The sequence below is a fragment of the Opisthocomus hoazin genome, chromosome Z (assembly GCF_030867145.1).
Source record: "Opisthocomus hoazin isolate bOpiHoa1 chromosome Z, bOpiHoa1.hap1, whole genome shotgun sequence".
Classification (NCBI taxonomy): domain Eukaryota; kingdom Metazoa; phylum Chordata; class Aves; order Opisthocomiformes; family Opisthocomidae; genus Opisthocomus; species Opisthocomus hoazin.
In genome coordinates, this window is record NC_134454.1 from 89,186,931 (window position 1) to 89,214,402 (window position 27,472).

The 27,472-nt window shown below is 49.3% G+C and overlaps 1 protein-coding gene across 1 annotated transcript in view; it reads left to right on the forward strand.

The window, feature by feature from the left end:
- The window catches only part of LOC104339063 (netrin receptor DCC), a 680,511-nt gene that overhangs the window by 286,687 nt on the left and 366,352 nt on the right, over positions 1 to 27,472 (forward strand). Inside the window, exon 3 of the mRNA XM_075411440.1 lies at positions 20,398 to 20,682. Within this exon, the coding sequence (XP_075267555.1) occupies positions 20,398 to 20,682 (285 nt within the window). The remainder of the gene's footprint in view (positions 1 to 20,397; positions 20,683 to 27,472) is intronic.

The following is a 27,472-nucleotide window of genomic DNA, read 5'->3' on the forward strand; positions in this document are numbered from 1 at the left end:
TTTTGAAGAAGGTGAGTTACATGTAATGCTAAGGGATAGAAAAGTGATTATGTAGAACTAGTCTTGGCACTGGGTTTCAGTAATTCTGGGAGGACTGTGTGGCCCGAGGAATAATGAATGTCTCCCAGGCTTTCTGGGGATGTCACCGGTGGGCTTGTTCAGCCTGAACAAGAGAAGGCTGAGAAGGGACCTTAGAAATGCCTACAAATATCTGCAGGGTGGGGGTCAGGAGGACGGGGCCAAGCTCTTTCCAGTGGTGCCCAGTGACAGGACAAGGGGCAATGGGCACAAACGGAAGCAGAGGAAGTTCCAGCTGAACAGGAGGAAGAACTTCTTCCCTCTGAGGGTGACGGAGCCCTGGCCCAGGCTGCCCAGGGAGGCTGTGGAGTCTCCTTCTCTGGAGATATTCAAGACCCACCTGGACAAGGTCCTCTACAGCCTACTGTAGGTGACCCTGCTTGGGCTGGAGGGTTGGAATAGATGACACACAGAGGTCCCTTCCAACCCCTACCATTTTGTGATTCTGTGGACATGAGCTCGCAAAAATCCAGGTCTCGTGTCTTCCCAGTCAGCCCCTGATCCTTCCTCGGTCAGCAGTTGCTACCAACGCCCCTGGGGCGTAAGGGAAATCCATCTTGGTTCCACAAGCGGTCAGCGAGGAATCAAATCTCTTGTAGTACTTGATAACAAACGTACGGATCTCGGCTATTTGAACGCCCCGTCCTGAACTTCCACTGCTGAGGATGGGTTTTATTGGCTTGCAGAAAATAAATTGTCTTCAGAACAATAAAGCCGGCGTTTCCTATGCTGCTCCAGATATTCTGCCACCTTTATTTCTGTAGAATATTAATCCTCACTGCAGAGACTACAGTGAGACTACAGAAGAGATTAAGTGATGTTCAGCATGTGTAAGGACATGAGATACTATTCCCCGTGAGTAGCTGGAGCATTATTTTCTTATTAAAAACTCAGAACATGAACCACTTCAGAACTTGAGTAATATATTATATGTGTTTTCTTCCTAAGGAATTCTGATTTAAATAAAAAGTCTTGCGAGAAGGGGGGGGGAAATCCATGTTCTGCTGTAAATAGCTATAGGGACATAAACAGTGCTCGGGCAAAACAAATAAACCCAACTTCACTGTGAAGTTCTGGTGATAATAGGAAGCTGCATGATGTACAGATGCGTTATTGATACAGATGGAGCTGTAAAACCGCTTTTAGTGACTTTTCTTACAAAATATTGGAATGATAACCACACTAGCAAAATTACTCTGCGGTTTTCCGTATTTGTTTTTGAAAGAACAGACATCATAATCTTGACGTATACTCCTTCAGTGTATGATTTGCCGCCTCTTAAAATATTTAAAGCCGTAAGGCAGAGCTCTGTGAATGTCCTGGAGATGATGAGGTTGGTGGGGTTAAGACAGAAGCGGGATGGGGTTGGGCTGTTCTTGCTAGGCACTTTGGTGATAGATCGTATAATTAAAACCCAACGTTGTAGTCCCAAGGAGCCATGACGGTGAAGCGTGGTTGATGTCCTGACCCATCGCTAGGCGTGAGGAGAGGCAATCCGTTTGCAAGCTCCTTCTGTATCCCTCAGTCTGGTATTTTAGCGGCCCATCCACCTTGTGATGTCCTCGTTCCCTAAGGAGACACCTGCGCTAGGGGATGCTGCGTGCTGGGGACCCTTCGTGTGTGTCGAAGACGCTGTGTGTACAGCCCTTGGGGTTAGATGAGTCTTGTCGTAGAAGCAGAGTAAAGATTTTTTACTAGCAAAGACATCAAAAAGGTTGCCAGCTCTCTCTGAGATAAAGGGATTAGAGCTCTAATGAGCCCAAGGAGTACCAAGAAGAAAATAATTATCTTCTTGTAGTTAAGGAACTAAACATTGACTGTAAAGAACTAAATCCTTGGTTAAAGGAGTCCATAATTTAATAGGTTGTGAGATATGTTAAATATATTGGAAAGACAGACAGACAACTGTAATATTTTAGCTTTTTCTTTCAGGGAAGAATTGGCCGAGTCTTCTGAAGTTTGATTTGCTTGTAGTGTCTCGTGATCTGTTGTTATACTCTGACGAAACACAGAAATGTGTCGGCAAGTCATTTCTAAGGTGAAGATGTGCTGTCTTGAGAGATGCTGAAAGCCACATATTCGTTTTTTTTTTCTCTTTTCCTAAGGAAAAGACACGTTGGGTTTGTTTTTCCATCCTGCTGATGACTTTTGAACCTTTTATAGAATCATAGAATGGTTTGGGTTGGAAGGGACCTTGAAGATCATCTGGTTCCAAATCCCTGCTATGAGCAGGGACATCTTGCACTAGACCAGGTTGCTCAGAGCTCCATCCAACATTGCGGCAGAACTTCAGTGATTCTGTAGCACACAGGGCTTAAGGCCATCTCATAATCTCAATCCTGAAGTGCTTTGGAGCAAGGATTTTTGATATCTGTATATCAGATGAAATTTATTTGCTGACTGAAACTTGAGTTGACAGAACGGTAGTGACTTTCATAGAATCGCGGACTGGTTTGGGTTGGAAGGGATCTTACAGACCATCTCATTCCAGCCCCCCTGCGATGGGCAGGGACCTCGTACACCAGACCAAGTTGCTCCAAGACCCGTCCAACCTGTCCTTCCTTTTGGGAACACTCTGATCCCCTCTTTGACCTGTAATGAATTGAAAACTAAAAGCTAGAGATGTGGTTCACAAGATTAAGTAGAACTTTTCCAGGTAGAGGAATGGGTTCAAATGCTGGAAGACAGCAGTCTGGAGGATGTTTTGACAGCTAAGGGAGCTGCAAGAAGGACCTCTGTGATGGCAAATGCAAGAGGGAATACTTTGGGGCTTGGTGATGGGGAAGGAGCTGGGAAGGCAAGATCAGCCAGAAAGGGAAAAGTGGGTGGGTGGCAGGTCTTTAATCTGGGTCACAGATGGCTGAAGTTACGGAGCAAGGCCTTGCAGCTCTCTTTTTCAGTAGTTATAACCACATATTTTCTGATCTAGGAACCCGTAGCTGCCAGCCCTAGCAATACCATGAGTATTTGAACTGACATTAGAACAACATCAGCGTACTGCTTTTCTTTCTTAGCTCAGACCTGTGGCTGTGTTACGTATTCGCAGTAAAAGAGCATTTCCAATTTTAAAAAGATACTTTTGAAAGCTGGGCTGTGGGATTGTGCTTGCCCGGAGCCGCAGAAAGCTGCTCGTCTGGGCCTCATCTGGAGTACTGCATCCAGTTCTGGGCTCCCCAGTTCAAGAAAGATGAGGAGCTACTGGAGAGAGTCCAGCGGAGGGCTACGAGGATGAGGAGGGGACTGGAGCATCTCTCCTAGGAGGAGAGGCTGAGGGAGCTGGGCTTGTTCAGCCTGGAGAAGAGAAGGCTGAGAGGGGACCTTAGAAATGCCTCTAAATATCTGCAGGGTGGGTGTCAGGAGGATGGGGCCAGACTCTTTCCAGTGGTGCCCAGTGACAGGACAAGGGGCAGCGGGCACAAACTGAAGCAGAGGAAGTTCCATCTGAAGATGAGGAAGAACTTCTTCCCTCTGAGGGTGATGGAACCCTGGCCCCGGCTGCCCAGGGAGGCTGTGGAGTCTCCTTCTCTGGAGATATTCAAGACCTGCCTGGACGCGGTGCTGTGCCCCCTGCTCTGGGTGACCCTGCTTGGGCAGGGGGTTGGGCTGGGTGACCCACAGAGGTCCCTTCCAACCCCGACCATTCTGTGATTCTGTGTTGGGGTGATGGTTGGACTTGATGATCTTAGAGGTCTTCTCCAACCTTAATGATTCTATGCTTGTAGACTTGTGATGCTGTGGTAGGGTTCCTGGGGACACACAGGATCTCTGTCTCGGAAGAAGTTGCCTGGCAGGGCTCGGGTGCCATCGGCCATGTGGCTTGAGAGCTGCTGGTGAGCTGTCGGGCAGGAGAGCTGGCGGGAGCTCAGCGCCATCCGGGTTCTGCGCCCCGCAGAATCGCCGCTGGCCGAGTGAAAAATGGTGATGAGAAACCATTGCGCGGAAAGATTCCCAAGCAGCTCTTGTGTAATGTAAATGATGTTTTTAGTTTTTCTCCCAGGGGAAAATTGCAAAGCTTCATGAGTCAATTAACGCTTTATAAATTATTTTGAGATCAGTGGATAAGTAGCCTGGTGTAAATGCACCGTATATTACCTGCAAAAGCTAAAAAGATGCCACCATGCCTTTTAACGAATCTCATCCTGTTTTCTCTCTCTGATTTGATTTATTTGCACTTAACGTCCTTTTTGATGTTAGAAGGCTGGTTTTTGAGGAGCTCCTGAAATTCTGGCGTTACCACTTGGGGAAGGAAGGAAGGAGAAGACTGGTTCTTCCCATATTATGTTATTTTCTCCTCTGGATTGGTAAGGCTACCCAAGCTGTGCTTGAGGGTAACTTCATTTTGCACCGAGTACTGCTGGTACCACCACAGTACGTCCTCGTCTAACACTAAAATATTCAAGTTTCTTACTGGTGCTGAAGGCTACTGCTTTTTTATCTTGGGTTTGTGGCAAAGGATGACAATGCCGTAGGATCCAGCCGGAGTAGAGCTAGCGGGTTGCCACATTTTAATAGACTTTGGTTTCCAGTGATGTTATTGCTGTCATGGTCGTTATCTTTTTGTTGCAGAGCTAAGCCCTGGCGGAACGGACCGTTTCGTCAGCAGAGGTTTGGTGCTACGGGCAAGAAAGTGGCCCGTGACAGAAAGGAGTGTCCCACTGAAGTCAGTAGCACTCAAGTCTTTGTGTGTGTATATAAAGCAGAACTTGACTCCTTGCCCACAAGACCTTCAAGAGCAGCCGGTGGCTTTTCCTGGGTGCCAGGACAGGGCTTGATCTCCTGAATCACAGAATCACAGAATAGTAGGGGTTGGAAGGGACCTCTGTGGGTCATCTAGTCCAACCCCCCTGCCGAAGCAGGGTCACCCAGAGCAGGCTGCACAGGACCTTGTCCAGGCGGGGCTTGAATATCTCCAGAGAAGGAGACTCCACAACCTCCCTGGGCAGCCTGGGCCAGGGCTCCGTCACCCTCAGAGGGAAGAAGTTCTTCCTCATGTTCAGCTGGAGCTTCCTCTGCTTCAGTTTGTGCCCATTGCCCCTTGTCCTGTCTCTGGGCACCACTGGAAAGAGTCTGGCCCCGTCCTCCTGACACCCACCCTGCAGATATTTGTAAGCATTTCTAAGGTCCCCTCTCAGCCTTCTCTTCTCCAGGCTGAACAAGCCCAGCTCCCTCAGCCTCTCCTCGTAGGAGAGATGCTCCAGTCCCCTCCCCATCCTCGTAGCTCTCCGCTGGACTCTCTCCAGTAGCTCCTCATCTTTCTTGAACTGGGGAGCCCAGCACTGGACACAGGACTCCAGATGGGGCCTCCCAGGGCAGAGTAGAGGGGAAGGAGAACCTCCCTCGCCCTGCTGCCCACACTCCTCATAATTGCTGCGACACAAATACCGCCACTGCGAAATGGTTACTTACACGCGACGGTAGCCGGTGATTTAGGGTTCCCTGCTAATGTTCAATAAAATGCCAATCGGGTCTGCGTTTCTCGGGTTGGTATTTGCCTCCGCCTGCATTTCTTCCCGTTTAATGGCCGCGGCGAGAGCGCTGCGCTCAGTTAATTCATTTATTGCGCTGTATTTCAAGGTTGGGCTTCGACATGCTTTTACCAAATTTGCCTCGTAAAAAAGATAGGTCACGGGACTGAAAAGCTTGACTGGCCTGCGGATGGATGAGTAAATCTGCCAGACCCGAATTACCGGCTGGGTGGAGTTGCTTCCCTGAGGAAGCCACTGATTTCCTGGGGGTAGGGGCAGTAGTAATTCTGCTAGTTGTAATGATTAGGAAAAGAAGGTGGAGGCTGAATCTTAATGCGAGGATGAACACGCATAAACAGACCCCCCGTAAATAAGGAAATATTATGGGCTTATGGAGGAATTGATTATTTTAGAAAAATATTGCTACCTGTAACGGTGAAACAATTATAACCTCGTTCTTCAGGGTTCAGCTGCGTAGCGTGTGATGTCTTCCCTAGTACGGATCTCGCGCTGATGCAATTTGTCTGTGAAGACAAATTAAAAAATTCAAGCCAGTTGAATTTTTATTTAATTTAGCCACTTCTTGTGTTTTGGGCACGATTCTAGTACCTAAGCGTTGGGGAGTATTGTCTGGTTGTCCTTAACCCTTAGCTGTGTGATTCTTAGCAGAAAACATGGGTTTTACACTGTAAGGGAAAGAATATAGCCGAAAGAAAAGATCTTAAAAATATGAAACTAAGTTCAGAAGTACTGCCCAACTGAGAAAAATAATGTAACATCCTGTTTAGTGTCTCATTTAAGCCTTATATTATTTGTGACATGTTGTTTGCTGCGTGACGGTGAGTTTTCGGATGGGCACCAGAGGTGTCGTGTGTAAGCTGGCAGAATCGCTTTTCCAATTAATTTGTTCTCTCTGTCCTGTAGTTTTTTGGCTGTCAGGTGAAATATCTCGTGGCTTTTATCCTTATGTGCAGAGGACATAAGAAGAGAGTTGGTCGGTGCGTGAGGGGAAGAGCCATCCCACGGGCGCGTGGCCGACCCGTGCTGTCTCCAGGGGCATTGCCCGTCCCCATGGGACTGTGGTCAACCATGGGCTGGGGGCGATTCCCACCTCTCCGGGGTGAATCCCATCACGTTCATGGTGCTCAGATCGCACTGTGACAAATCCACCGGGAAGCAGGTACCGTGAATAAGTTGGTGGATGTGCTTTGAACCTTCTCCGTGGCTGGAATGAGATGAGACAGGGCTGAAGCGTGCTTCATGGAGCACATCAAGATATGGGCTGGTGAAAAGATAAAATTTTAGGTTTGATTTTTTTCCCCCTTCCCTTTTGAACTGTGTTGCAGCACTTGAGAGAGCAGATGACTCCTTTTGTAGAGTTAATCCTCTCAAGGGCTGAGCTGCTTCGCATCCCGTGGGTTTGCATGCGATCTATAAACATCCTTGTGGTCTCATCTTTATTAATGATGTGAGATATTCCCAGCCCACGCTTGGGGAGTCAAAGGCTTCACACAGACACAGAATCACACAGAATGGTCGGGGTTGGAAGGGACCTCTGTGGGTCACCCAGCCCAACCCCCTGCCCAAGCAGGGTCACCCAGAGCAGGCTGCACAGCACCGCATCCAGGCAGGGCTTGAATATCTCCAGAGAAGGAGACTCCACAGCCTCCCTGGGCAGCCTGGGCCAGGGCTCCATCACCCTCAGAGGGAAGAAGTTCTTCCTCCTGTTCAGAAAGTTTGTCCAAACCAAGTTCTCTGACCTGTAGTGTCCCTTCAGTCACTAGTGGCGTGTCCTGCCCTTGAAGAGCTGCTGTAGCTTTCGTAGAGAAAGAGGCTTTCAAAGATTTTTCACCAGGCAAGAGTCGCGAAAATGGGTGCCCATCGAAACAAACCCCGAAAGCATGAAGCAGCTGACAGTAAATAAAATGGGCAGCAGCCAGAACTTCTCAGGTGCTGCGTTTGCATCTTCTACTCCGATGTTCCTCATCTTCTTCGTCTGTTTATCACAGCCTTGCACAACTCAAGAAAGATGAGGAGCTACTGGAGAGAGTCCAGCGCAGGGCTACGAGGATGAGGAGGGGACTGGAGCATCTCCCCTACAAGGAGAGGCTGAGGGAGCTGGGCTTGTTCAGCCTGGAGAAGAGAAGGCTGAGAGGGGATCTTAGAAATGTTTATAAATATCTGCAGGGTGGGTGTCAGGAGGACAGGGCCAGACTCTTTCCAGTGGTGCCCAGCGACAGGACAAGGGGCAATGGGCACAAACTGAAGCAGAGGAAGTTCCAGCTGAAGATGAGGAAGAACTTCTTCCCTCTGAGGGTGACGGAGCCCTGGCCCAGGCTGCCCAGGAAGGCTGTGGAGTCTCCTTCTCTGGAGATATTCCAGCCCCGCCTGGACGCGGTGCTGTGCAGCCTGCTCTGGGCGACCCTGCTTGGGCATGGGGTTGGGCTGGGTGACCCACAGAGGTCCCTTCCAACCCCGACCAGTCTGAGATTGTGTGATTAACACTCTCTGTGTCTTCTCCCAAGCCATGCCTAGCGCTTGGGCTGTCTGGCCTCTTGCTCTGCATTTGGGCATTATGAAAGAGGCACGTGAACCTTACACACTTACACATCGCACCCTCCATGTGTAAGATTCCCTCTGTTTCCACTAGAGTTAAAATAAATTGCCCCTTGTGCTCATGTCAGAAGCTTTTCAAGACTCTGGTGAATCTTTCTTCTGGCAAGAGTTTGCTCCACGGTCTGTCCCAGTCCTTGAGAACATCTGGCCCTCAGCATGAGTGAGATGAACGTCTGCTGAAGACGAGTGGTATATTTGACAGTTGAGGGTTTTGAACTGATCTTCCCTTTAAATAGATACCGTGAGCTCATGGCGTTAAGTGCCGTAAACCAGAAGGCTGAGGCCTTGAACGCGGTTTGATCTGCTGTGGATAGTCAACGAGGAGGGGGCAGAGAAGAAGCGTTTTGCTGTGAGTTGTTAGTAGTAATTTATATATGTTCTGGCTCTTCAAAACACCATAGAGGAATAGTCTGTGGAGTAGGGGAGGGGAAGGGAACACGAATAAGCATTGCCTTTGCTGTCTCGGGAGAATCTGTTACTCCTGGTAGCAGCGTCCTACCCCTCCATGCTCTGAACAGATTGACCTTTGATGTATCAAAAGTGGTCGGTCACGTCAGAAACATCCACTGCTGTCACTGAAGAATAAACCACCGTTCACATCACCTTAGTTCAGATTTCTGGAAGATGAGGGTCAAGGTGGACAGCCGGATCCAGAAGCCACACTAGGTAGGGTTTGCATGACAGAGAGGTTTGTGGTAGCCTTGGAGACCATGCTAACCCTTAGTGTATCTTCTGGGGTGACTAGTGCCGCCGTGCTGTGCAAGCTTCCCTTGGGTGGAGCCTTGCCTGTGCGTGTTCGGCGCTGACTCAGCAAGGTTTCGGCTCTGGCTGTTGTCGTGCCGTGGTACCGCTCGGTTCGGTGCTGTGGTGGTACCCGGCAGCGATGGCTGCTCGTTGGAGGCAGGGCTGGCTGCAGTGCCCGTTCTTTCTGCCTCTGGAGCTGGGGATACCTCTGTCCTGCTTGAAGACTCTTGGTTTATTGGAAGGTGTTGACTGGAGTTACACCTAGTTACTCTGAAGGTCTTTTCACGGTGGTTCTGAGGTACTTCCAGTGAGACAAGTCATAAAAATATCACGTTATGTTTGTAGATGGTTACATCAAGAGATTACTGGTCCACTCAGGGCATCTTTGTGCTTCTGCGGTGCTTTACGCAAGCAGAGTCGCTGCTCCGAGTGCAGGGCTTTAAATATGATGGACCAAACGATGCTGGTACCAGCAGACTCCCAGTGCATGGCGCACAAAGGAGAGCCTGCATTTTTTTACTGTTTTTAATTAGAGATTTTGAAATACAGCCCTCTTTAGATTATGTGGCAATACAAAAAAGGCCTTTTTTCTTCCTGCTTATTTCCTGTTTGAGGAGCAGATTCGATGAGTTCGTCAACAACTGGCGGGAAGCCTGGTCTGCTCGCTGGCTGCGAGCCACGAGCACTGGCAAGAACCGCCGGGAGGAAGATGAAGAGATTTGCACAGAATCACAGAATGGTAGGGGTTGGAAGGGACCTCTGTGGGTCACCCAGTCCAACCCTCCTGCTGAAGCAGCGTCACCTACAGCAGGCTGTAGAGGACCTTGTCCAGGCGGGTCTGGAATATCTCCAGAGAAGGAGACTCCACAACTTCCCTGGGCAGCCTGGGCCAGTGCTCTGTCACCCTCAGAGGGAAGAAGTTCTTCCTCGTGTTCAGATGGAGCTTCCTCTGCTTCAGTTTGTGCCCGTTGCCCCTTGTCCTGTCGCTGCACCCTCTGATTTGCGCCTTAACAGTGGCAAAGCAGTAGGTGGGCTTGTTGGTGGAGGATAAAAATTCAGGCTGGCATTTCTTTTCCTGACGCAGGTGTGTTAAGCTACTGTGAATGATGGGGAGTTTCTCTCCCAGAGATTCAGTACATAGTGTAGGCTTGTTAATAAATATTAGTGGTTTTGGACTAGATGACCTACAGAGGTCCCTTCCAACCTCTACTATTCTGTGATTTCGTTGCTTCGAATATCTATTGTGCTTTCAGACTGGGTATAAGGAAGATATTTTTTACCATGAGGCACTGGCAGAGGTTGCCCAGATTGGTGGTCGATGCCCCATCCCTGGGAACATTCCAGGCCAGGTTGGCTGGAGCTCTGAGCAACCTGATTTTGTTGAAGCTGTCCCTGCCCATGGCAGAGGGGTTGGACTGGATGACCTTCAAAGGTCCGTTCCAACCCAAGCTATTCCATGATTTTTTTCCTCTGTTCTTTTTGAGTAGTCAGCAAATAGTCTTAAGCTGAAAGCTGTGGCTGGATCTTGTAGAAATTGTGGGAGAGAGGAGTTAGATCCAACCCACTGAGCGAACAGCCATGGAGGGCTACGGGCGGGGAGCTCGGGAGGTTCGTGGTTTGCCTGTGGCTATCAAAATGTCATAGTTTCAAGCTGTGATCTTGAAGAAGGACAAATCTGCTTTTCATGAACTCTGAAATGCTGACGGACCTGTAGAATGAAGAGAGAAGCAATCTTGAGGGTGGTCCTTGAAGGATTCGGTTAGAACTGAAGTTTCTGTTGTTGTGAATATATCCTGCATGTGTGGAGTGTTCGGGCACAACAGCGTTGCGCTAGCGATTTGAACCCGAAAGAAGGATCGGCGAAGACTAAGTAGGACTGACCACGAAGGCATTGAGTCCTTGATGAAAATGCCCCTACAGCATAAAGTTGTGGATGGAGAAAGATTGCTTCCGTGCGTTATGCTGAGCGTAGCCGCATAAAAGGTGACGAGTAAATTAGATCTTAAAATTCTTGCGGTTTGGATAATCGGAGCTGACATCAGTAACGCAGGTTGGGGAGAAGTCTTTTTTCAGAATAATGAGTTCATTTATTTCCTGCGAGAGGTTCCAGGCGTCGGAGGGCAGATCCTGGCTCCGTCTTCCTTCAGCTAGCCTGGGTGGAATTAGATGGCTGCTGAGAACGGATGCGGTCGTGCTTGTAATGGACTGTACATGCTGGGAGAGAATTGCCGTGCTGGAGGAGACCTCGATGTGCCTCTCTGCTAGAAAAGGGGAATTTTGATTCCTGCGTGGGATGTTCTGAACTGTCCGTTCACGAGTTATGGTTTCTGTCTCATCTGCAGGGTGTTCAGCAGCTCTTGTGTGAGCGTGCCTGCGTGAGGGTAGGGCTGAGGGAAGAATAGGTGGCTTCTGACCTTCCTCTGGCTGGTTGAAGAGGAGACACGGTGGCTTTCCTGGCATCGTACGAGGAATCTGATCTAATGGTAAACTGTCAGGATGAAAACCGTCTGGAAAGGCGAGGATGCCTGGGGAGCTGGGGCGTTTCCATGGCTAAGTAGTGTCAGGGTTGAGACGCTGCTGGAGTTTTGAAGCCTAAACTCTCCCCTAAATCCTCTCTTGTGTATCTACTTACGTACATACTGTTACGGAATCACAGAATGGTCAGGGTTGGAAGGGACCTCTGTGGGTCACCCAGTCCAACCCCCTGCTGAAGCAGGGTCACCCACAGCAGGCTGCACAGGACCTTGTCCAGGCGGGTCTTGAATATCTCCAGAGAAGGAGACTCCACCACCTCCCTGGGCAGCCTGGGCCAGGGCTCCATCACCCTCACAGGGAAGAAGTTCTTCCTCATCTTCAGCTGGAACTTCCTCTGCTTCAGTTTGTGCCCATTGCCCCTTGTCCTGTGGCTGGGCACCACTGAGAAGAGTCTGACCCCGTCCTCCTGACCCCCACCCTGTAGATATTTGTAGGCATTTCTAAGGTCCCCTCTCAGCCTTCTCTTCTCCAGGCTGAACAAGCCCAGCTTCCTCAGCCTCTCCTCCTAGGAGAGATGCTCCAGTCCCCTCACCATCCTCATAGCCCTCCGCTGTTGCTTTTAAGTCAGCTATAAAGCCCATGCCTTGTTTCTTTGACTTTGGTATGAGTTGACCCAGCACAGAGATTCCCTCCAAAGCCGTGCTACTATCTGAGGTCAATGAAGTTGTTCTCCCAAAAGGGCAGCGGAGAGAGGAGTGCAGGGCTGCCCCTTTCATCTTGGCGACAGGGCTCGGAGGGCTGTCTGAAGACTTAGAGGACATCACAGCAAGAAATGTCAAGATGCGTTTTCCAGCACGATAGTTGAATGCTAAATACAAGTTGCAGAAATAATTGTCTCGCCCTTCAATGCGTAGGCTGAAAAAGCTCTCGCAGTTTGACTCTCCTGAAACGAGGCCAAATGCTTTGTTTGGCTTGGAGTTGGGGAGGAATCTGGCTGGAAGCATCTCAGCGGCTTTCACTCCGCTGGCACAAAGCATGACGAGTCACTCCTCGGTCCAAAAGCAGCAAGACCTGTGCTGGGAGGACAGCAGAAAAGCATGTGAAGTAGGTAAATTTTTGGACACTTGTTGGATGAATATTAAACAGAAGAGTGTCTGTTGAAACCCTTCCTTTATTGGATTATTTTTGGGGCATCTGGTGATGGTGGTCCCTAAGGTTTCTTTGAAGGAAGCACTTTTTCTTACCCCTCTTCAGCACAGCCCTTGGGTTTGAAATGTACTTTACAAAGACTGTTCTCCTTTCTGCTGGAAAAACTGAGAACTCAACATGAGCCCACACTTTCCTCTCCTGCCTTGGCTGTCCCTGAGTGGGGTTGTAGTTCGGGGGTACCCCGAAAGAAGCTCCCACTCGGTTTTATGGGAAGGAAGGAAATGCTGATGCAGTTACGGAAGAGCTTGGGAAAGCCTGGTTTGAACCCCTGCTTGGATTTCTCTTGTGACCTTGAGCAAATTGGTCACTGTAGTGTCTTCAGAAGTGCCTTAGAAGCTCGAGGAGCCGTTCTCAGTTAGAAGCCGCCACGTTTCACAAGCTATTGGGGTGCCACTTTCTGTGGCTTTCCTGCCTTTCGGTATTTTCACCTGTGTCTTAGACTCAGTTCTTAATCTATGAAAATGAAATAATATCTCTTGTTTACATAAGAATACAAATCGAAGACTGTGGTGGGCTCAGATATTATATTATATACACACTTATGTCATAATTAGTTGAAAGAAGCGTGTACGTCACTGTAACTAGCTGTGCTTGAGTTAATCTGGAGCTATTTGGACTTGCCTGCCACTGTGCTTCACGAGTAATTACTTGGATCTCAATACACAATTTCACAAAATCCCAGCATGGTAGGGTTTGGCAGGGACCTCTGTGGGTCACCCAGTCCAACCCCCTGCCCAAGCAGGGTCACCCACAGCAGGCTGCACAGCACCGCGTCCAGGCGGGGCTTGAATATCTCCAGAGGAGGAGACTCCACAGCCTCCCTGGGCAGCCTGGGCCAGGGCTCCATCACCCTCAGAGGGAAGAAGTTTTTCCTCACATTCAGCTGGAACTTCCTCTGCTTCCGTTTGTGCCCGTTGCCGCTTGCCCTGTCGCTGGGCACCACTGAAAAGAGTCTGGCCCCATCCTCCTGACCCCCACCCTGCAGATATTTGTAGGCATTTCATTGCCAAGCCACGGTTGATCCTTATCTTGTGCAGACAGGGCTGTAGACCAGAGTCATCCTTGCTGGAGTCCAGTTTCTCAAATCAAACTTCCAAGGCTTCAAAGCGTTCCTGTTGTCCCTTTGGTGGCAGCTGCCGATGCTCAGCAGCACGGGCGGCTGCGTTTGGGTGTCTCCACGTGGTGGATTACAAACGGGTTGCTGCGGGAAGAACACCGGGGAAAACAGAAGATGGCAAATCGGAGTTGTGTAAGTTTATTTGTGAGGATGCTGTGTTGCTGTCTTTCTCCAAAACTCTCGGGTACTTTTCAATATCTCATTTTTTTGATGGAACAGTTCAGGATACAGAATCACAGAGTCACAGAATGGTCGGGGTTGGAAGGGACCTCTGTGGGTCATCTAGTCCAACCCTCCTGCCGAAGCAGCGTCACCTACAGTAGGCTGTAGAGGACCTTGTCCAGGCGGGTCTTGAATATCTCCAGAGAAGGAGACTCCACAACCTCCCTGGGCAGCCTGGGCCAGGGCTCCGTCACCCTCAGAGAGAAGAAGTTCTTCCTCATCTTCAGCTGGAGCTTCCTGTGCTTCAGTTTGTGCCCATTGCCCCTTGTCCTGTAGCTGGGCACCACTGAAAAGAGCTTGGCCCCATCCTCCTGACACCCACCCTACAGATATTTGTAAGTATGTATTAGGTCCCCTTTCAGCCTTCTCTTCTTCAGGCTGAACAAGCCCAGCTCCCTCAGCCTTTCCTCATAGGAGAGATGCTCCAGTCCCCTCACCATCCTTGTAGCCCTCTGCTGGACTCTCTCCAGTAGCTCCTCATCTTTCTTGAACTGGGGAGCCCACAACTGGACAGAGTATTGCAGATGGGGCCTCACTAGGGCAGAGTAGATGGGAAGGAGAACCTCCCTCGACCTGCTGGCCACACTCCTCCTAATGCACCCCAGGATGCCATTGGCCTTCTTGGCAGCCAGGGCACACTGCTGGCTCATGGTCAACCTGTCGTCCACCAGCACTCCCAGGTCCCTCTCCACAGAGCTGCTCTCCAGCAGGTCCACCCCAGCCTGTACTGGTGCATGGGGTTGTTCCTCCCCAGGCGCAGGACCCTGCATATACGTGACGTGGTCCATATCGTCATTACCCCTAATTTATGTTCTTTCAAACAGCCATGTTAACTTCCAGTTAATTTTGCTTGTGTGCATCTCCAGAGTCAGGAGCAATCAAGGCAACCCTATGCTCACCTTGTAAATCATAAGCATTCCCAATTAGTCCCCTAATTAGGTAACCCCCATGGGTTCCCCATCCGGGTGAAGGCAGGAGGGGTTCCTCCCTGCCTGGCAAGAGGAAAGCCCCACTCTCTGCACCGAGTCGTTAGGAAGCCTTGGGAGATGGGCGGGCTAATTTAGGCATAAAGGACACATCAATAATGCTGCTTATATATTTTTAGCTTGGGCATGTGAATTTGATGAAAATTGAGTGCTAATAAGGCAGGACCATTAGTGGTCACCATGCTGGTGGTTGAAGCAAAGAGAGCAGCTGGAAAATGGGACTGTAAAACAAATTAGCGTCTCCTTGCTAAGATTTTCTGTTTCCTCTGGCGTGCTTTGAGTTGGTGGTTGAGCATCATTGAAATACCCAGCTCCTAGCAGGGCGAGGTATTTCCAATACCAGACACAAGTTTGAAGAGGGGTTGAACTCTTCTCCAGTTGGAAATAGGTGGTAATAAATAAGCCTGCGGTGACTTGATGTGTCGTCTCCGGGTCTCGTCTGCGTTTGAGACACCAGGCGAGTTTCCATCCTTGCCTGGTCAGGCAAGTGGGCACCTTCTATGCTTCCCACCGAGGTGCATTTTGTGGCAGATTGGTTTAACTGCTATCTATATAAACCTCAACTGCCCAAATTTCATGTATAAAACATGCCAAGGCACAAAATATCGTATTAATATCCATTTTATTGTGGTCTTCAAATCTCTCCCTTTAAATCCTTGTCATTAGGCTGACAGCCGGTCCTAGGAATGGTTGCCTGGTACCGTGCCGCACGAATTCCCTGGCTGGCAATATTGCTGCCTGTAGATACACCAGCAGGCTGTGCTGCCATTCAGTGTGACCTGGACAGGCTGGAGAGTTGGGCAGAGAAGAACCTGATGAGGTTCAGCAAGGGCAAGGGCAGGGTCCTGCACCTGGGGAGGAACAACCCCAGGCACCAGTACAGGCTGGGGCGGACCTGCTGGAGAGAAGCTCTGTGGAGAGGGACCTGGGAGTGCTGGTGGATGACAGGTTGACCATGAGCCAGCAGTGTGCCTTGGCTGCCAAGAAGGCCAATGGGATCCTGGGGTGCATGCATTAGGAGGAGTGTGGGCAGCAGGTCGAGGGAGGTTCTCCTTCCTCTCTACTCTGCCCTGGTGAGACCCCATCTGGAGTGCTGTGTCCAGTTCTGGGCTCCCCACTTGAAGAAAGAGGAGGAGCTACTGGAGAGAGTCCAGCAGAGGGCTATGAGGATGGTGAGGGGACTGGAGCATCTGTCCTATGAAGAGAGGCTGAGAGAGCTGGGCTTGTTCAGCCTGGAGAAGAGAAGGCTGAGAGGGGACCTTAGAAATGCCTCTGAATATCTGCAGGGTGGGTGTCAGGAGGACAGGGCCAAACTCTTTCCAGTGGTGCCCAGTGACAGGACAAGGGGCAATGGGCACAAACTGAAACAGAGGAAGCTCCAGCTGAAGATGAGGAAGAACTTCTTCCCTCTGAGGGTGACGGAGCCCTGGCCCAGGCTGCCCAGGGAGGCTGTGGAGTCTCTTTCCCTGGAGGTATTCGAGACCCACCTGGACGCGGTGCTGTGCAGCCTGCTGTGGGTGACCCTGCTTGGGCAGGGGGTTGGGCTGGGTGACCCACAGAGGTCCCTTCCAACCCCGACCATCCTGTGATTCTGTAATTAATTTTTTTGTTTTTTTTTTTACCCCCACTCCCCAATGAACTCTTCTAAATCCGAAATCTGAGTGTCCAGCCTTTCAGCATCCGTTTTATCTCCTCTGAGGTGCGCGGATTCGAGTCCCATGAGTTGGGCTTTGCAACAAGAAGGGGAATGGTTGATGTAGCTCCCGTTTCCATGAATTCACCCGAACACCGCGTCTGTGCTGGGGTTATTTGGCGAAGGCTGTAGGTCTTGGTCTCGTATCTCTGCTGCGCGTGGCTCGGTGCAAATCTTTTCAGAATTGTAGGTGGGAGCTAGCAAACAAAAAAAAAAGAACATAGAGTAAGTAAAGTGTAGCACCTCTCTGGAAACCAGCCTGTGGAAGAGAGAATTAGCTGTTTCTAAAATATTTACATTTGCAGATTCACTCACCCATGAGCTCTCTTCGCTGTTTTTCTGAAGCGAGCAGAAGGAAATCACTTTTTTTCATTACCTCGGTTTCTTGCCCTTCAGCTATTATGTGAATTGAAAGTGGGGGGTGAAAAAAAAAGTCTTGATGTTAAGTAACCTTGCAGCCTTTAATTTGAAACAAACAAAGCATTTAAAGCAGCCCTTCTCTGGGGGATTGTACTGAGTGCTGCTAAATTGCGGAATATTTAATAGCTAGCCCTGAGGTCTGTCCCCCAAATGATAAGCCATTTTATTAAGTGAACTTTAATTGCTGAATAATTGGGTCTTCTCGAAGGGAAGATGGGGATCCCGATAGGCTGCCGGCCGGGCTGCGTGGTAAATCGGCGTCGGGTACCGCTTTCAATGAAGTTTCCTAAGCAGGTCTGGGTGTGATGTGGGGAGTTGCCTCTGCCACCCTTTGGCTGCGTCGCTGAGGAGCTGCAAGGCTTCATTCCGGAGTCTCGGAAAGTGGCTTTGTCAGGATCTGTTTGCTGCCAGCTCTCGACAACCCGAATCACAGAAAGTTCAGGGCTGGAAGGGACCTCTGTGGGTCACCCAGCCCAACCCCCTGCCCAAGCAGGGTCACCCACAGCAGGCTGCACAGCACCGCGTCCAGGTGGGGCTTGAATATCTCCAGAGAAGGAGACTCCACAGCCTCCCTGGGCAGCCTGGGCCAGGGCTCCGTCACCCTCAGAGGGAAGAAGTTCTTCCTCATCTTCAGCTGGAACTTCCTCTGCTTCAGTATATCCCCATTGCCCCATCTATGTAGCTTCCAAAACTGTCTTTAAAGTAAATTGGCGTAAGCCAGGAGAGCTGTAAAGACCCAGTGATAGTTTGAAGATCTCCTATATTATGGTCCATCAGAGAGATGAACAAATTCTGAACATAAGCTTGGAAAAAGGCAATTAGTATCTTTTCACTGAGGCACAGCAAAAGGTTTTTTGCAACTTCCCAATCTATTATGCGTGGATTTTATTATCTTTTGTTAAACTTTAAAAGTAAAAGATTTGGGATCCCTGCAGAAAGGGAAGGGGTGCAGAGACTGGGCAAGGCCTGAGCCGGCTGTGCGCGGGGCCATGGTGGATAGAGTGCTGCCTTGGAAAAAGTCGTCCCTCCATGGAGATTGTTTTAGTCCTAGGTTTTACAGTAAATTGTTAGATTTATCTGTCTTTCATCCTTTAAAAATGAACAGTTTTCAACAGCTTTCCATCACTGTTCGCACTGCGTTGATCTTCAATATTTTTTTTTTTTCTTCTCTGAAGTGTTGAGTGCTTCTATTTTCCTAGCTTGCAGCAGCTTTGCTGGGGGTGAAAAGCTGTCACTTGTGCGTCTGTGCCAATAGCTCGGCTGGAAAGTAGCATCCTCACTGCAAGGGGGACGCTTGCGTGAACGGGGTTCACAGGGATCACTGGTAAACCCGGCAGCTGGGAAATACCATTGCCCACACAGCAGTAGGGTCACTTAGGCTTTTTTTTCCGCGTGGAAATGCAATTAGGAAGCCTTTACTGGGCCAGTTTCGGTCTTGCTGTAGATCTTCCCCACGTCAGCTCGTTGGGAGCGCTTCACCGTCTTGTGAGGTCTCATCCTCAGCGATGCCCTGGGAGGTAGGAGCAACGCGTTTGAGGAGAACAACCGAGGCAAGAGAAGGGTGGCCAAAATCACACCAGAAAATAGGTGTTTGAATCAGATGATTAACTCAGGGCTCCCACCCAAATGTCTTTTTTGGTATGTGAGGATCCTCTAGTACATGGCTTTTGTGGAAGGTTTTTGGTGGTGTTTTGATGTCTGGAAAGTCAGGATCTTTATTTTTTGCTTCCTCAGCTTCTTAATGGCCTTTACTGGCAGCTCCTGTTTGAAAGTCTTCTCTGTGTGCTGGCTGATATAGTCTATAACGGGCTGGGGCAGGTAGAGTTACTCCTTGGGACCAGCCAGGACCGTCTGTGTGGACATCCAAATGTGTCCACATCATCTCCAGCACATCCCTCATCCAAGTGGTTGCTTCACCCTATCTTCCTCATTTGTCTTTGTCATGCTTGGCCACAAAAATGGTTGGTTGGGAGATTTGTTTCCCTTTTCTTTCTTTTCTTTTCCTTCTTTGCAAGTTTACCTATGCTATTAGTAAAGCAATAGTTTTGCTGGGGAATAAAGTCCATGATTTGCTGGGGTGCGTTAAGAGGAGTGTGGTCAGTAGGTCAAGGGAGGTTGTCTTCCCCCTCTGCTCTGCCCTAGTGAGGCCCCATCTGCAGTACTCTGTCCAGTTCTGGGCTCCCCAGTTCAAGAAAGATGAGGAGCTACTGGAGAGAGTCCAGCAGAGGGCTATGAGGATGATGAGGGGACTGGAGCATCTCTCCTACGAGGAGAGGCTGAGGGAGCTGGGCTTGTTCAGCCTGGAGAAGAGAAGGCTGAGAGGGGACCTTAGAAATGCCTCTAAATATCTGCAGGGTGGGTGTCAGCAGGACGGGGCCAGACTCTTTTCGGTGGTGCCCAGCAACAGGACAAGGGGCAATGGGCACAAACTGAAGCAGAGGAAGTTTCAGCTGAAGATGAGGAAGAACTTCTTCCCTCTGAGGGTGACGGAGCCCTGGCCCAGGCTGCCCAGGGAGGCTGTGGAGTCTCCTTCTCTGGAGATATTCAAGCCCCGCCTGGATGTGGTGCTGTGCAGCCTGCTCTGGGTGACCCTGCTTGGGCAGGGGGTTGGACTGGGTGACCCACAGAGGTCCCTTCCAACCCTGACCATTCTGGGATTCTGACATCATCACCCACTTGAATTTTGAATCTTGTAGTCTCTGTCCTGTTCTTGCAGGTTTTTCCTTGTGTGGCACGTGAAGGGACGTGGTCCTTGTGGTTTTGAACCAAGCAAGGCTGGGGCATCTGGGGGTTGTGCAATGAAAGCTCCTACCTTGGCTCTCCTGCCCTTGCGAGTCAAAATTATTTCGTGGAAAACCAGACGCAGACCGTTCCTCCTTTGATTATGTGACTCCAGTGATTTATTTATCATGGGGTTTTTGGAGGATTTTTCCTTTTATGTGGGCGAAGGGCGTCGGGAAGAAGTACAGCAAGATACGACTGTACCGTTCTCCTAGCCTCACGTAGGTTTAGTTGTGCTTTCCTTTGAGTGCCGCCCTGTTCTGAAGAGTTTGCGTTGCCTGCTAGCGTAGCTGCACTTTGTGAAAGTTGTTCCTGAGTGGGTTTGTAACTAATAGGTGCAATTTCTTACTCTTGGTGTTGATAACACATCTTTTCTTTGCTGTTAATGAGTGTAATTTAGAAAGTGTTAGTCACCCTGCCATTATAACGATCTCCAAGTAGTTCTCAGAATGTTGCGTCATTTTTTATTTATTTTTTTTAAACCAGCATCGTTAACAAATTCCAAATCAGTGTGGAAACACAGTGTGCAGCTTCTATTTTCAGCAGCTGTATAACTGCCTTTTTTTTCATTATTTTTGCTTGTGTTTGCAGGACCGCTGAGGTTTCTTTCCCAGACCGAATCTGTCACGGCGTTTGCAGGGGACACCGTTCTGCTGAAGTGCGAAGTCGTCGGGGAGCCCATGCCCGTGGTGCACTGGCAGCGGAACCAGGAGGACCTGTTCCCGAGCCTGGGCGACACGCGGGTGGCCGTCCTGCCCTCCGGAGCTCTGCAGATCAGCAGGGTTCAGCACGGGGACAGCGGGATCTACCGGTGCCTGGCGAAAAACCCAGCCAGCTCCAGAACTGGAAATGATGCAGAACTCAGAATTTTGGCAGGTAGGAACCGCACCCTTCCATACCACCTTTTTCTCTTCTCTGGTCGTGTCCTTTGGTTCTCTGAAAGAGCAGTTGCTCCTCTTGGGGCTGCTAGGCAGATTTAGCCCACTTTCTTTCCAGTCACTTCTACAAGCTTCCAAGTTCTTCTTCACATGGAAGAGCCTGGAGACATTTAGAAGCAGTTGGATGCAGAGGGTGAGGAGTTGACACCTTAGAAAGGCATTCATGCTGCCTAACTAAGAACTTCTTCCCTCTGAGGGTGATGGAGCACTGGAACAGGCTGCCCAGAGAGGCTGTGGAGTCTCCTTCTCTGGAGATATTCCAGCCCCGCCTGGACAAGGTCCTGTGCAGCCTGCTGTGGGTGACCCTGCTTTGGCAGGGGGTTGGACTGGGTGACCCACAGAGGTCCCTTCCGACCCCTACCATTCTGTGATATGAAAGTGGTCTCTTTTACATGGTCAACGGAGAGAGACAAGTATTTTCCATCTCATGGTGTTGGTGAGAACACTGGAATTACTGTCCCAGAGCACGCTCTGGAAGGGTTCCTCCTGCTTCATTGACTGAAAGGGCAATCTGGTGGGACTAGCTGCTGGATTTACCTACTCAAAGTTGGGCTCCTTGGATACTTCAGTGCTTGGCGGGATCTGCCAAGTTGCATATGCTGCAGTTTGGGATCCACCACAGTTGGACTGTGACGGGTAATGTTCCTAAGTTCATGGCCAAGTGAGCATCTTGCTCTCCCTCTGAATAAACTCATCAGCTAGATAGGTGGTTACTACTGCTGTTGGGTATCAGCGACTGAGCACCAGAAGAGTGGTCTGAAGAAGGTATTCCTGCAAAATCTCCTTCCCTTCTAGTTCTGCACAATAACACATAACCACTAATTAAATGGGACAGAGATGGTGTATTTTTAGAAATTTCTTATATATGCGTTTTCTAGATGCATGTTGTTGGCTCGCATGATTTCTCACTAAGTGAGAGGTAACTGAGAGACTTCTGCAGTGGTCCAAATGCTGTAGAAATTAGGAAGGCCAGGTTCAGTCCTAGGGAAGTGTCCACATAGCGACAACATGTGAAACTTGAGTTCATCCTTACTTCTAGGAGTGGTTTGTAATAGCTCTGGGATTTATTGCCGCGGAAATTGGGTGGATTATAGTTTCTTCTGCGTTTGTGATTTGACACCGAAGGAAACAAGCCAAACGCCCACCAACACCTTCTTCCCTTTCCCAGTTTCGGTTCCTCATGCGTTGGGCAACGCTGGGCGTTCCTGCCTCTGCCCTTATTAATATCAATTTGAGGGGGGAAATAGAACGGGGTTTTTTTTTTCAAGGGTCTTGATTTTAATCAAGCACATCACAAAACTTTGTGTTTTAGACCTGGAGGACTCTTCTCAGCCTCCTCAGAGTATTGTTAATTTGCTGTCCATCTACACGTCTGGTCGTTTGTGGATGGACTGATGTTTCTTCCCTTGCCCAGTTTCGGTCGTTAACGTCCTGGCTAAATGGTCTTTCTCAGGCTGTCTCTAGGACGAGAGGGGAATTAATTTATCTCTTCCCAGCATCTTAAAATTTGATACCAGGGAAACACTGGAGCAAATAATGAGGGAAGCAGATAACGAGGAGCTAGTGGAGTCCATCAGACTTTGGCTTAGGGCAAGCGGCACAAGGTCTCATTTCAGGATAACACGAGCAGGCAGGAGCTCTTAGAAGAAGTGAGCGGTGCTCCTGAAACAAAAATTCAGATCTTGCCGAACCTCGTGGGGATTTCGCTCTCTTGTGCACGCTTTGATGGTTGAGAGCTGTCTGATACTTTGCTGCTAATGCTGCTGCTCCTGTTTTTGCTCGTTGGTAGAAATCTGTCTTCAGTTGCAGCTCTCCTCTCCCATAATTAGTGAAGGCAGAATACTCTTGTTGGCCTTTTTCCCCTGGTTAGTGGGGAGAAAAAAAAAGAAGAAAAGTCTTAAATCCTATGCAAAGGAATAGGCGACAAAACAAAAAACCAGCCTAGGTAGTATATCATAATTCTGTTTTTTTAAAACACTGCTTTTTCCACAGGCAGTGGTTGAGATTTGTTTGAACCCACAGCATCTCTGTCAGGATTTGTGGCGAAACGGTCCACGACGCTGGCAAATAATTCCTAATCTTCTCTAGGGCTGCCAAACAGAATGCAAGAGGAAAGGAGGAGGGATAAACTTCTTCAGTCACTTAGTTTCTGTAGTCGAAGTGCCTGTGGCTGAAATATTTGATTTGGTGTTGTGGTGGGTCTGGAGATATCTGCGTCTCCTCTTGATAGAAAAGTTCATCATCTGACATGAGTCAGGTTAGAAAAACAAAACATTGGGATGAAGAAATTCCTGATTTTCCTGGACAGAAAAGTCAAATTCACCCAGTCGGACCCAGACCTGTAGTTTAACTCGCCGTGTAAATGAAGGAATAGTCGAGCCTTTAAGCTCTGTTTGTAGAATCATGGAATGGTTTGGGTTGGAAGGGACCTTAAAGATACCACAGATATCATAGAATGGTAGGGGTTAGAAGGGACCTCTGTGGGTCATCTAGTCCAACCCTCCTGCTGAAGCAGGGTCACCCAGAGCAGGCTGCACAGGACTGCGTCCAGGAGGGGTCTTGAATATCTCCAGATCATCTGGTTCCAACCCCCCTGCGATCAGCAGGGACATCTTCCACCAGCCCAGAGTGCTCAGAGCTTGTTGCCGGAGAGAAGTGGTTTGTGGGTGCCTGGATGAGTCTTGGATGGGGAGCAAGGCACTGGGTGGGAATCTTTTACTGTGATAACTAAAAGACACTTCCCAAGTGACCGTTTGTAAGCGTGATTCCTCCATGCAGTTTGGTTCTGGCTGGGGGGAGGCTCTGGAGGGGGTGGATTCTCCCCCATAGCAAGTCAATAAAACCAGATTTTACGACCGGCTCCAGCCTCGCTGAATCCTCCGTCGGAAACCGCGTGCCTGGAGCAGTACGCAGGCCGTGTGAGAATGGGTTCTGAAGAACTTCTATAAAAAAGCCCAACAAGCCTGAGCAAAACTCTCAATGAGTTTCAAATCTGTCTGGTTTAATCTGTTGCTCTTGATATTAAGAGTAGCCATTGTAGCTTTTTGGCAGAAAGCTCATTTCAAATGCACTTTTTTTTTTTCCCACCTTTTAATTGAAGCGCTGCTCTCTTCTCTGGGGTCCAGAAGCTGAGTCCCAGGTGAAAAGTTTCAGCAAATACTGAAAACATGAGGAAATACATATTCAGATGACTACATGCGCTCACCTAATTAATTGAGAGGGGATAATGCTACTGTACAAAAAAAAAAAAACAAAACCAAACCAAAAGATCTTATACAAAACAATGCTAAGGAATTAATTCTTAGCCAAATTCATTGCTTCTGTAAATTAATGAGTAACTTCCTTTGGGAGGTCTGTGCACTGCAGAAATGCGGGTGACATTTTAGAAGCGAAAGTTGAGTAGTTTGGTGCCTGAAACCTATTAATTCTCCATTTAGAAATAATAATCCCGCCTTTATCGTTAGCTGTTGGAGTAATCTGCCGCTGTAGTATTGTCTGCTATGGAGGTTCCTTCTCTCTCTCTGAGCTTGTCTGCTGAGCTGCAGCAATATGGTGTAATTCCTTCATCTTTAATGCAAATGGGGTCTGGCTGCTGCTGCCTGGCTCAGCTCCTTCCTCACGGTCACGCCTGTGAGTAGGGGAAGAGTAAGAGCAGCAAAAAGGACCTCGAGAAGGCATTGGGGAGGAGAGAGGTCGATGGTGGTGGTTGGGTAACTACGCAACAGCAGTTGCCTCGTGAGCTCAGGTTTGCTTTGATGCTGAAGTGACTCCGCTTCGTGGAAGAGCAGTTGCAAGGTTAGGCTTAATTAAATGCTTCTAAATATCTGCAGGGTGGGGGTCAGGAGGACGGGGCCAGACTCTTCTCAGTGGTGCCCAGTGACAGGACAAGGGGTAACGGGCACAAACTGAAGCAGAGGAAGCTCCAGCTGAAGATGAGGAAGAACTTCTTCCCTGTGAGGGTGACGGAGCCCTGGCCCAGGCTGCCCAGGGAGGCTGTGGAGTCTCCTTCTCTGGAGATATTCCAGCCCCGCCTGGACGTGGTGCTGTGCAGCCTGCTCTGGGTGACCCTGCTTGGGCAGGGGGTTGGACTGGGTGACCCACAGAGGTCCCTGCCAACCCTGAACATTCTGTGATTCTGTGAAGTATTCATTATATTTCTAACAACTACTTAGCATATTCATTACTTTTCTGGGAACTAATTAGCATATGTAAATATCTTTCATGCATGTCTGTTATCGTCTTCGGGGGTCCCAAGATGAAGACCAATCCTCTTCATCACGCTGTTTGCTGATTGACCTTTGTTTCTGCGCAGACTCAGCTCTAGGATCACGTCCATCGTGTGCTTCAGGTTGTTTGGCTCTGGTCTCGTTGCCCTCTTGGTGCCTCCTGATCTCTGGAGCTTGGCGCCTTTGCCCTCCCAAGGCCGAGCTGTCTGGAGTAGAATTATTGAGGAGTCTCTTTTATCCCACAATTATCCCAATTATTTGCTGGGAACCAAGACCACTTTTGTTTCAGTTTATTATTTTGTCTGACGACTCAGTGATAGCTTGTACCCATGTCCTTCCACTACATTCCTTAGTGAGAAAATGGGGATCAGTGCAACAGGTACATTGTTAGATCACTGTGCGTGCAGGAATACGAGTTACAGTACTAAGGACTAGTAAAAACTGGAAAATATTAAGGCTTTTTTTGTTATAGTTTCACGTTTCTTACAATCCCCTCTATCAGGCCTTTTCCTTCTTCTTAACCTCAGCAGATAGTGCTAAAGAGTGTTTATTCTTAGATGAAAACAGATTTCCAGCAGATGTGGCCCACTTAAAATACTGAACTTGTGAATTTATTTTCTGTATTTTGGATCTAACCTATTTCAAGTTTATCTTCTCCAGTGCCTATTTGCTGCGGGGGTGCCTTGCCCTGATTCTGATTCGCACGTATAAAAACCAACCAAACAGCAACAATGGACTTGAATAAAAAAACCCCAGCAAAAATGAAAAATAATCATTTATAGCTGCAGAAATGGCAGAGGTGATGCACGAGACCGGAGCCGGGTCCCCTCCACGGTGGATCTGGCTCACGCTGACCTTGCTGGCACCCCGTTTTGATGCCCATTTACCGGCGAGGTGACGCGGGCAAGCGCGCGAAGCCGCTGTGGGTGCTGCGGGTGCTTTGGGAGGGGTTTGGGTACCAGAAACCTGAGGGCGGGCTTCCAGTTCGAGGGAGTGAACGGTGGTAAATTAATAATAGTTCAGAAAAGAATTATAAGGTTTTTCTGTACATAGCCTGCCTTTTAGTAAATACATGGGAAATGTTGTGCTTTATCCAAGGTATCTTTATAGAATTGCTGTTAGGGGAGCAATGTTTGGGGGAAGGGGCTCTGTAATCGGCCGTTTTTATGAACGAGATGAAAAACCGATGGCTGGAAACCTCAAGGTACATTTTTTCAAGCAGAAAAAGGTTGAACGCTGGATACCAGTAGTAGCAATTGGAGCTCTTTAGTAATGAATTTTCCATCAGTGGCTTTTAAATCAGGTTTGGGTTTTTAGTCGCTGCCTCAAACCCATCTCCCCTACGAGGAGAGGTTGAGGGAACTGGGCTTGTTCAGCCTGGAGAAGAGAAGGCTGAGAGGGGACCTTATAAATGCCTACAAATATTTGAAGAGGGTGGGTGTCAGGAGGACGGGGCCAAGCTCTTTTCAGTGGTGCCCAGCGACAGGACAAGGGGCAATGGGCACAAACTGAAGCAGAGGAAGCTCCAGCTGAACATGAGGAAGAACTTCTTCCCTCTGAGGGTGCCGGAGCCCTGGCCCAGGCTGCCCAGGGAGGCTGTGGAGTCTCCTTCTCTGGAGATATTCCAGCCCCACCTGGACAAGATCCTGTGCAGCCTGCTCTGGGTGACCCTGCTTGGGCAGGGGGTTGGACTGGGTGACCCACAGAGGTCCCTTCCAACCCCTATTATTCTGTGATTCTGTGATACTGTGACAAATGGAGGGAGCAGCGCAGCCGGCTTGAGGGGCATCGCTCGTGCTGTGGAATTGGGATAATTTCCATCAGAGGTTTTGTTTGTGCCTCATTAGTAAAGAGCCGTTTGGCTGGGGCGTGCCGCGTCACAAACCATGCCGCCTTCCTTAGCAATAGGGTAATTACGCTGGGTTTTTAATTATAAGTGGTATTTGGATGGATTAGGGGGAAAGTATTTTTGTGCTTGGTCAATAGATCCTCATGAGGAGTTATCTCTTGGAGGCAAGTGTGGGAACAAGGCAGCGGCGGGAGAGTATTCGCTGTCTTTCCTCGTGGGTTCTTACCAGGAAAATTCCTCGTTACAGAATCACAGAATCCCAGAACAGTCGGGGTTGGCAGGGCCCTCTGTGGGTCACCCAGTCCAACCCCCTGCCCAAGCAGGGTCACCCACAGCAGGCTGCACAGCACCGCGTCCAGGCGGGGCTGGAATATCTCCAGAGAAGGAGACTCCACAGCCTCCCTGGGCAGCCTGGGCCAGGGCTCCGTCACCCTCAGAGGGAAGAAGTTCTTCCTCATGTTCAGCTGGAGCTTCCTGGGCTTCAGTTTGTGCCCGTTGCCCCTTGTCCTGTCGCTGGGCACCACTGGAAAGAGTCTGGCCCCGTCCTCCTGACCCCCACCCTGCAGATATTTAGAGGCATTTCTAAGGTCCCCTCTCAGCCTTCTCTTCTCCAGGCTGAACAAGCCCAGCTCCCTCAGCCTCTCCTCCTAGGA